This window comes from Salvelinus namaycush, chromosome 27 (genome assembly GCF_016432855.1).
Source record: "Salvelinus namaycush isolate Seneca chromosome 27, SaNama_1.0, whole genome shotgun sequence".
Taxonomy (NCBI): Eukaryota; Metazoa; Chordata; class Actinopteri; order Salmoniformes; family Salmonidae; genus Salvelinus; species Salvelinus namaycush.
This window is the reverse complement of record NC_052333.1, coordinates 32,639,234-32,649,933: the sequence shown is the minus strand read 5'-3', so window position 1 is coordinate 32,649,933 and position 10,700 is coordinate 32,639,234. Positions and strand designations below refer to the sequence as shown.

At 42.3% G+C, this 10,700-nt stretch overlaps 1 protein-coding gene across 5 annotated transcripts; it reads right to left on the bottom strand.

Annotated features, from left to right (window-relative positions):
* Positions 1-580: 580 nt before the first annotated feature.
* Positions 581-10,700, bottom strand: illr4 (immune-related, lectin-like receptor 4). Of its 5 annotated transcripts, none has more exons than XM_038966053.1 (7): positions 10,611-10,700; positions 7,382-7,468; positions 3,824-3,946; positions 3,402-3,476; positions 1,748-1,911; positions 1,497-1,630; positions 581-1,397 (listed from the first exon to the last, which is right to left on the bottom strand). In XM_038966053.1, exons 1-7 carry the CDS (start codon positions 10,678-10,680, stop codon positions 1,229-1,231), a joined length of 822 nt encoding a protein of 273 aa, XP_038821981.1. In that variant the 5' UTR covers positions 10,681-10,700; the 3' UTR covers positions 581-1,228. The 5 variants fall into 5 exon arrangements, with proteins under 5 accessions (XP_038821981.1, XP_038821982.1, XP_038821983.1 ...); XM_038966057.1 differs by lacking the exon at positions 1,497-1,630 and adding an exon at positions 3,215-3,286 and having other exon boundaries at positions 1,281-1,397; XM_038966054.1 differs by lacking the exon at positions 3,824-3,946.

Genomic DNA, 10,700 nt, shown 5'->3' with positions numbered 1-10,700 from the left:
TGTTTTTTTAAAGGCAGTAAATGAGGCTGAATTAACTGTTTCGCTGCCAGACAAGGCTCCCCTGATAGCCAGGTGTAGCAGTGATAAGGTGTTGGGACAGCTTTATGTAGGCCCTAACAGTTTATTTGTCACCGTTATAGTGCAATTTGTGTATTGTTTAGTGTTGTGTTGTGTAGTGGCTTTGCTGGCATGCATCTAAAAAAAAAAAATTGTGGAGTTTGTCCCATCAAGATTTACATGCTAAAATCGCTACTGACCATGTATGGGGCTCCATTTCACCATCTTGGTAATCTAATAATGAATAGTGATCTCTCAGACTACTGCAAAGCAGCATGTACATGTGGTGGGTATGGAGACACTAATTAGTCCCTTTAATACACTAACTTTAAAGCTTTGTGTCAAACCTCAAATGACAATTCTTTATTTTCTACCTTTTGAATATTCATGATACACCACTAGAGAAGTGTACAGTAGGCATTCTGGCATCTCCACTTTTTCTAGCCCCTGAACTACTGTAGGTAAGACAACAAGTCTTCTTAATAAATAAACTGCTGAAAAAAACACATTTTACTTTTGACACTTTATTAATTCAATGGTTTCTTGATGTTTGGATACACACACAATATTTTTTTCTCAAATGACTAGCCTAGAGACAGCACTGATAAGCAGAAATATACATGTACAAAACAAACTGAGGATGATGTACAGGTGTAGGATTTTATTTTATCACTCTTTTGTTGCTGAGAATTTTCCTGCACCGCAAAATGCAGATATGTTTCATGATTTACATAAATTAATTGAAAACCCACAAACTTAATTAACAATATTGCACTTTTCATGTAGCCTAAATTTGGCCAGCTAACAGCTTAACCACCAATCAAGCAACATTTGACTTGATTGAAGGACTAAAGTTCAAATCTTATTGCAACAACAATACTCTGCAAATTAAGATCCAACACCTGTAGCCTACTGAGAAGTGAAGAGGCGTGAACTGAATATATCTGACATGTTTTTCATTAGACTCAGTTGGGGATTTGGTTTGTTTCACACCGTAGCATAAAAAGCATAAAACATGTATGTACAAAGAAAGATGTAAATATCAGCAGTAATCTCCTGTAAACCAGTCACAATACAGTTTCTCCTCCTTTTTATCAATGCCAGCAAAAACTACTTTGGTGTTGTTCAGAGACATATTTAAGGAACTGTTGAGTTTCTTTAAGATACTGTTTCACAAGGGCGATTTTGTCTCACATATTCTTCTTTGAGTCTTATTACAGTTGAAATCCAACCACTCGGTATTACCACCCGGTTCCCCCATTCTAGCACAGTCTTCACCCTCGGGATATTCTCCTTTTTCTCCTTTCCAGTCATCAGGCTCCTTCTTACCAAACCAGAAACTATGGATTGAAGGATGATAATACATAAGAGGTATGATCATAATAAGTTTTCATCTAGGGTGAATGTATTATGATATTGATTTAAACATGCATTCAAACCTTGTGCTTGAATTGAGAGATGAATTGTCCACCCATAACCACTCATTCTCGTTTGTACTGTCCGTCAGCCCAATCCAGAACTTGTCTTCAGCCTTTTTAAGCATTTTTGTAACAATTTTCTGATCTAAGAAATTCTTCACCAGAAACATTGTTTGAAGAATTATGTCAAGATTTATTGTCATTTCTATGTCAGTAGAGGAAAGGAAAAATGTGCTTCAAATCAACTGAGAGAATCAATAATAGATTCATACCTGCTCCTCTCGGCTCCCTATGATGACAAGGTGTCCCCCCCTGGTGATACACTCATCCCGACTCTGAGCCCAGGTCAGTTCATCAGGGGAGAAGTAATAGCACTTCCCCCCATAATACTCCCAGTCTTCAGCACAGTTCCTAGGTTTAGGACTGTCTTTATTCCCTGTGGAGAGAACAGATATACCCAATGCCATTGTCAGTACACTACACTGATCTCTATGCCTACCTATAGTCAAATGCCTTTTGTTTTCATGTTACTGATAGTGTACAATCCATGTGGATATGAGACATACTGTATGATTATTTAACAACTATTCAAGTATGCTATATTGTTGCATCAATGAATAAGGAGGGACTAAAACAAAAATAGTGTCACATTCCTGACCTTATTTCCTTTGTTTCGTATGTGTTTAGTTGGTCAGGACGTGAGCTGGGTGGGTATATTCATGTTTTGTGTCTCATTGGTTTAGGTGTGTCTGATTGGCCTGATATGGTTCTCAATCAGAGGCAGGTGTTTTACGTTGTCTCTGATTGGGAACCATATTTAGGTAGGCTGTGTTCACTGTTTGTTTGTGGGTGATTGTTCCTGTTCGTGCGTTCATGTGTTTATGTTCTCAAGTTCAGGACTGTAGCGTCGTTGGTTTCTGTTTATTGTTTTGTAGTTTGTCAAGTGTTCTTCGTGTTCGTCTTCGTTTATATATTAAAGTATGTATTCAAACCACGCTGCGCTTTGGTCCGATCCTTGGTCCTCCTCAGACGAGGAGGATTACTACGGTCGTTACAAATAGACTGCCTCTGAAGTTGACAACTTGATTTGAAGTAGTTTTGAGTTTAACTCAGGATTGCTATCTGAAACAGGTTTTTATCTTAATACAACCTACTACATCTATGAGTAAACACATTCCCTCATAGTATAATCTCACCTGTGTTTGTAGGGTAAGAGGGTGGAGTTTTCTGCTTTTTCAATTCTTCATTTTGTTGCCTAACTGTTGTGAATTAAAGATAATTATGCTTTTCGCAGGTTGAAGTTTATTGCCATGAATCCTGCCCTGAAGGCAGAACTGAGCGACTCCCGCTAGATGGGCCTCACAAAGATTATGAAAACAAAAATGAGCTGTTTGGTCTTCATTTAAGGGTTGGGCTAGCAGTGTGGTTGAGATTAAGGTTAAGGTTAGGGTTCGGTTTAAAATCAGATTTTATGACTTTGTGGCTGTGCCAGCTGGTGACCACGCTGCAGGGCAAGAGTCATAACAATAAATGCCAACCTGCATCATTTTCACAGCGTGACATTGGAATCCATACTTTTTGGAATTATCCAACACTGAGAGTGTTTAGCAATAACAAAAGCTACACTTTTTTCTAATATTATTTTATAAGGATGAAAATGTCACTGGATTCAATGGAAAGGCTGTATTAGTGGCAGACAATACAATTTAATTGGAGGGTCATATCTGTGTGTCACTCACCTGCACGTTCCTTCTGAAGATCTTTGATCTTGTCTTGCAGTTCTTGAAGCTCTCTGTTTTTGATCATTAAAGCTAGTTGCCAAAAGATAACAACTCTGACTCAAGTTCCCTACATCCAGCTACATATAAACAACAGTTATATCAGAAAACCGATGTGAACATTTTCTTTGTGTGAAATTAAACTCACCTGATGTAAGATTTTGATTGTAAGCCGCTTGCAGAATTTGGAGCTCTGTGTTTTTGGTTGGCAGGTTGCTGATATCTGATTGCAAAAAGACATACATTTTAAATTGTAGGAATCTGACCCCAACATTCTTCTGCATGATAATGTAATATTAGTTGATTGTGAAAAGTATTACAAATAGCTATTCATTTTATTCACCAACATTTTTATATTGTATCAGTTACGTTGTTACAGAAATTAGACAATGACCTGGCATGAAACATTTATCCATTTGAAGCAGTACTGTGGGGATTTTCCAGCTCTTGCGCTAAAAATGTGCCTAGATATTTCTGTATATTCATATCTCTGGACTAGAACCTCTACGAATCTGTCTCCGATATAGAATCTGCTTTAGACTAGCCACCTCCACTATCTAGGTCACTCACACAGGAACACAAGTCCAATGACAGCACCCATCAGAAGAACACAGAGTGTCACCAGGACCACTTTGACAGGGTCATATCCACCTGGTTTGACCTTTGACCCCTCCTGAGAATCAGGGTCACCAGCTGAGGAGACAGAGAATGAATTAAACTGACAACCTATAACACTCGCTACTTCATTTTATTGTATGTTAGACATGAAATCATCAAACATGAAGAAAGCTTATGCTGTGGGTGTTTCTCAAATGCATACTACCGTACTCAGAGCACGCAAATTGGAGCACGGAAGGGTCAGAGTATAATTCCAAATGAAAGTATGCAAAACGGAGCATGGAGGGCACTTCTCAAATGCGTACTCCGTTTGTACATATTTTTTGAAGCATGCATCGATGCAAACTTCAACAGAAAGTATGCAACGAAATATGACGCAACCACGTAAAAAATGACGCAAAATATCTTGAAATCTATGGTGGCCATTATTTTAACTGACGCGACAGAAAATACACTCCGGCTAAATCATTCTGAGTCGACAAATAATCCTTAGTGGGCGGAGAGGCGGTCGGGGTGTGTCACGCCCTGACCTTAGAGAGCCGTTTTATTTCTCTATTTAGTTAGGTCAGGGTGTGATGTGGGGTGGGCATTCTATGTGTTGTATTTCTTTGTGTTTGGCCGAGTGTGGTTCCCAATCAGAGGCAGCTGTCTATCGTTGTCTCTGATTGGGAATCATACTTAGGTAGCCTTTTTTCCCACCTATGTTGTGGGATCTTGTTTTTTGTTAGCTCTGTGAAGCATGCAGAACGTGACGTTCGTTATTCGTTTGTTGTTTTTGTTTGGTGTTCTGAGTACTTAAAGAATCATGAACACTTACCACGCTGCACCTTGGTCTACTTCTTCAGACGAGCGTTACAGAGCTCCCACCACAAAAAGACCAAGCAGAGTTTTCTGGAGGAGTGGACATGGGAGGAGATACTGGAAGGCAAGGGACCCTGGGCACAGGCTGGAGAATATCGCCGTCCTAAGGAGGAGATAGAAGCAGCAAAAGCAGAACGGCGAAGATACAAGGAGTTGGCACGATAAAGCATGCATGAGAGGCAGCCCCAAAACATTTTTGGGGGGAGGGACACGGGTAGATTGGCGGAGTCAGGTTATAGACCTGAGCCAACTCCCCGTGCTTACCGCGGGGAGCGAGTGACCGGGTAGGCACCGTGTTATGCGGTAAAGCGCACGGTTTCTACAGGGTGCCTGCACAGCCCGGTGTGCTCTGAGCCAACTCTTCGCAAGTGCCACGCTAGAGTGGGCATCCAGCCAGGGCGGATTGTGCCAGCTCAGTGCTCTTGGTCTCCGGTGCGCTGTTTCGGCCCAGGGTATCCTGCGCCGGCTCTGCACACTGTGTCTCCGGTGCGCTGGGACAGCTCAGTGTGTCCTGTGCCTGCGCTCCGCTCGTGCCGGGCTAAAGTGGGCATTCAGCCACGAGGAGCGGTGCAAGTTCTAAGCACCAGATCTCCAGTGCTCCCCCACAGCCCGGTTCAACCTGTGCCTGCGCTCTGGAGGTGCAGTGCTAAAGTGGGCATTCAGCCTGGAAGAGTGGTGCCAAGGATAAGCACCAGATCTCCAGTGCTTCAAGTGCAAAAACTGGGATACGTGCTCCAGTAGTTCAGAGATGGAACTTGTTGAGAGTGAGGAGATTGCCGAGTTCGGGCGTCGTCCCAAGGCTGATAAGGATGATTTTGGCCCAGTGGGGGTGAGATTTGTAGAGAGAATTGATTTATTTTATTTAACTAGGAAAGTCAGTTAAGAACTCATTCTTATTTACAATGACAGCCTACACCGGCCAAACTCTAATCAGGATGACACTGGGCCAATTGTGCACTCCCGATCATAGCTGGTTGTGATACAGCCCAGAATCGAACCAGGGTCTGTAGTGACACCTCTAGCACTGTGATGCAGTGCCTTAGACCGCTGCCCCACTGGGGAGCCTTGTTGTTTGGTTGATCCATATGTGGTGTCAGGTTGGGTGGAGGAGATGTTGGGGACTGTTGAGTTGGTGAAAGTAACTCGGAATGGACTCATGATGATTTATCATGTCTCCTCCCCCCAGAGGGAGAGGGCGCTCCGGATTACGAGATTAGGGACAAGAATTGTGCCGTGCTTTGTTCTCTGGAGCAAGGAGCCGTCGAAAGGAGTGATAACGAGAGTGGCATTAAGTGTTGAGGAGGAGCAGTTGAAATGGAAGATTCCCAGTGTCTGTGACACCCGCCACTTGATGAGACGTAGATACGGTAGGCAAACGGAGAAGACATTGTCTATCATGCTGAGTTTTGATGCAGAGTCGTTACCAGATAAGGTCAATGTAGGAAGTGTCAGTTATCACGTGAGAGTTTATGTTACGAAAATATTACTGTGTTTTAGCTGTCATGTTTATGGGCATATTGCAGCAGTGTGTAGGAGGGACATGCCCAGATGTGAGAAGTGTGCAGGAGGGCATGAGACGAAGGAATGTGTGGTATCGGTGGAGAAAGTTGTGTTAGTTGTGAGGATGATCATGGGGATGGAGATCGGAGGTGTCCGGTGAGAGAAAGGCAGATTGAGGTTGCCAGGGTCAGAATAGAACAGAAAGTGTTGTATGCCTAAGCAGTGAAGAGAGTGGTAGAGGAAGATGGGTACAGGGTGGGAGCATTCCTGGGAGTAGGCGGAGATCAAGAGTGATTGGAAGAATAGGTGCTTCAGTACGGTGGGCTTTTTAGCATTTATTGCCATGGTTGTTAATTGTACCGCAGAAATGAATTGAAAGTCACAGAAAATAGCTGTAGTGGCAGCGGCAGATAAGTACTTGGGATTGCTCACCTGCTCTTTCTATGACATAGACTGACCAGGTGAATCCAGGTGAAAGCTATGACCCAGTATTGCTGTCACTTGTTAAATCCACCAATCAGTGTAGATGAAGGGGAGGAGACAGGTTAAAGAAGGATTTTTAAGCCTTGAGATAATTGTTACATGGATTGTGTGTGTCATTCAGAGGGTGAATGGGCAAGACAAAAGATTTAAGTGCCTTTGAACGGGGTATGGTCGTAGGTGCCAGGCGCACCGGTTTGAGTGTGTCAAGAACTGCAACACTGCTGGGTTTTTCAAGCTCAACAGTTTCTTGTGTGTATCAAGAATGGCCCACCACCCAAAGGACATCCAGCCAACTTAACACTACATTGGAGTCAACATAGGCCAGCATCCCTGTGGACGTTTTCAACACCTTGTAGAGTCCATGTACCGACAAATTGGGGCAGTTCTGATGGCAAAAGGGGGTGCAACTCAATATTAGGAAGGTGTGCCTCATGTTTTGTACACTCAGTGTATGACTCGTAGGAGCAAGGAACATGGTTTTTGACAAAAATGCTAAAATAGAATCTGTTCTGCATCTTGTAAACTTTTTTTTCACCCATATGTAGGAAACTTCCTCATTGTTTTGCCTAGCTTGCACTTTGCACTGACTTCATCTGACCCACACAATCCCGCACATATTCACCCACGCACGCACCTACCCACACACACACCTACACACACACATACCATTAGTGTCGGTAGATGGCTGGTTGCGTCCGGCTTTGGGAATTGAGATTTCAGAGTACGTGGCATCATTCGCTGTGGATGCTATTGCTGGAATGCAACCATGAAAGTGTGAGCACAAGACAAAACTCCTCTCATCACATTGGCTGTTCCTGTTCCTGCATTTTTAACACTCAGTTTATTCGTTTTTGTTTTTAGCACTTTGGTCCTGTTTTCACAAGTATGCGGTAAAATTTTGTACAAACTCAAAACAGATGTAAAAGGCTGTTTCAAAACTTTAACTAACCACTTAACCGTTTGGTAAACCTATAGATTTTAAACTGGTTTGTCCACTATATGTATTTTGAGAACTACAAAAATCAAATGTTGCGTTTGTAAAGTATAAACATCTAAATGACATGTATGATGCATGATAACCATACATAATGACTACTAGTTAATGCTAATTGATTTCAACATGGAGCAGGAAAGACAGTAAGGGAGAGGTGGAAATCAAAGAGCTCGTGGACAAGGGGTCTGTCAGAGAGGTGGGCTTGGGCCCCGTCAAACAGGTGGGCTTGGGCCCCATCAAAGAGGTCAAAGCGTTGGGCATGGGCCCCATCAAAGAGGTCAAAGGGGTGGTCATGGGCCCCATCAAAGAGGTCAAACAGGTGGGCTTGGGCCCCATCAAAGAGGTCAAAGCGTTGGGCATGGGCCCCATCAAAGAGGTCAAAGGGGTGGTCATGGGCCCCATCAAAGAGGTCAAAGGGGTGGTCATGGGCCCCATCAAAGAGGTGGATATCAGAGAGAGGGAGGCAGACGGCAGGGAACTGTTGTGTCTAATGAAATCAGGGCCATCGTCGTTGAACATGTGATAAACAGAGGCCTTACCATGGCAGAGCTGACAGATTAGTTTACCCCAATCTGAAACTGTCAATTTGATACTGAGAAAATTTCACCAAGAAACCCCGGTAAGTCTTGAGGATATGCACTATGCTTTACCTTTACAGTAAATTACATATTGTAATGCATGTAAATTCACAAAACATGTTACAGTATGATCTATTGACAGTATAATCTGTTCTACCCTCAGAACCGACAGAAGACCCCATGGTGGTGGCCGTGGCCGTGTGCTGACTGACCAGCAGGAGTGGGCAGTGGTGGACATGGTGAGGGCCAGGAATGACATACGGCTGTCCGAAATAAAGCAGGCCATTGAGGAGAAAGATGACACCTTTGCCAATGTGACATCCATCAGCCTACCAACAATGGCCCACCTTTTGAAGAGGCACCAGGTATCTATGAAACACATTTACCTGATGCCTTTTGAGAGAAACAACGACCGGGTGAAACAACTACAGGCCAAGTATGTTCAGGTACAGCACTATATACAGTATTACTGTTACTAATGGATGCACATGCTACATCACAATATCATAGTGTAACTATACTGTAAAAAGAACCCAAATATATTTTAGAGGGTGATGGTGCTTGATGCTGCTGTGAAGTGGGCTTCAACCTGGACAAAACTCAGCGCCGTGGGCGGAAACTCATCGTCCAACGGGCAACCGTCCAAGTGCCTGGACAATGTGGGGGAAACATCTCAATCACGCAGCTATTTCTGAGGATGGTGTGGTAGGATGTAGGGCATTACTTGGATCCTACAACGCTGCACATCTCATTGTGTTTCTCAATGAAATTGAGCAGGCCTGTCAAGGTGAAGGGGTAACTATGTCACTGAGTGTGACAATGTCAGGTTCCACCCTGCAGAGGTGGTTCAGGCATGGTTTTGGGCCCATCCCCAATTCGTGACCCTATACTCTTCTTTCCTCAACCCTTTTGAGGAATCTTTTTCAGCATGGAGGTGGAAGCTGTACGATCGCCATCCCCATGAGCGAGCCAACCTACTTCTAGCCATGAATGAGGCATTCGACAACATCAATGCAGACCAATGTCAAGCTTGGATTAGCCATGTCAAAAGGTTTTTCCTGCGGTGTATGAATAATGAGGACATTCACTGTGATGTGGATGAGAATTTATGGCCAAATGCTCAAGACAGGCTTCATGCAAACTAATGCGTGCTAAACCTTATCTTTTATTTTCATTCATTTCATTAATTAGTTTCATTGACTTTCTTACATTTGCAATTATATCTGAAAAACAACATGTTTTTTTGCATGAATGATTGTAGAGGATGTCTTCATTGATCACACCTTTGATTACACATTGGATATATAATATGGAAAATATAGAATTTCTGTCAATTTTGTTGGGTCATTTAAGTGTTTTGCCTAATGTGAAAACTGTAATTTACAGTACTGTAGCATTTTACTTTCAGCACTTATGAGGACGTTTTGAAACACGCATCTTGCATTGTGGATTAACTGGTAATTAAAACAACTAAATAGAAAATATGTTAATATGTTACGGTGATTAAACCAATGTTCTCATTACATTTTACAAGAAACATATTTTGAATCAGTGGTTGTGTGGTGAGAGATGTTCACAATCCAAATGAATGCACAATGACAGGTTGAGTGAAAGACTGGCTGAGTTACAAGTGTGACCAGTTGACGGTATTGTACTAAGAGTTGTGAAACTGTACCAGATACTTGTAAAAATTTGACCAAAGCGACAAAGTTAAACTGTAATCAGCACAGATCACTGATAATGCATGAAGCGTGCATGAAGTGTTGCATGCAAACCAGCTAACAAATATGTTTCCTGCAAACCCTTTTGAATTGTAGTCTCTAAAATCTCTGTGATGTAAGTCATTTTTGTCCTTGGGAACATGTTTTGAAATAGGGTATCAATATGTGTTGTCAAATAAAGTCAGTGTAGTATAAATATAATTTTAAAGGGGCCATCTGGGTATTTTTTGGTAAACAGCTGAGGGATGGGGCTGGAGGAATGTAAACACTCAAGTTCATAGACGGAGCTATGGGAGCGAGGACGGACCATCCATGACCATGAGATAAAAATGATAACCATGATTTATACAATTACATTGTATACAAACAATGGAGTAAAACAAGCTTACATTTGTTCTGATGGGGTAATACAGTTGAACTAAGCTGATGAGGTGTTTCTAAGTAATATTCTTCAAGAATCAACAGCTATATAGCATTCATTTCCCTAGATTGCCCTAGAGTATAGATATATATTGGCAGATAGAGGAAGCTTTTTGTTGACCATTCTGCACATCCTGAGCATACAGCATGTCTATAAAAATAGATTTTAGTTTAGAACATACCACCATCTTTTCCTTCAGTCCTCTGGCGCTTCTTGAACTTCACATCAGCGTAGACTATTCCTTCAGACATACTGATCTAAACACTCATAC

What these genes read in the sequence shown, in the direction of transcription:
- illr4 (XM_038966053.1), bottom strand. Translation starts at nt 10,680, where the DNA reads ATGTCTGAAGGAATAGTCTACGCTGATGTGAAGTTCAAGAAGCGCCAG. An exon ending in GCCATCTACCGACACTAATG is followed by an intron (nt 3,947 to 7,381) that starts GTATGTGTGTGT and finishes CTGTCTCCTCAG; the next exon opens with CTGGTGACCCTGATTCTCAG. An exon ending in CATTGGACTTGTGTTCCTGT is followed by an intron (nt 3,477 to 3,823) that starts GTGAGTGACCTA and finishes TTTTGCAATCAG; the next exon opens with ATATCAGCAACCTGCCAACC.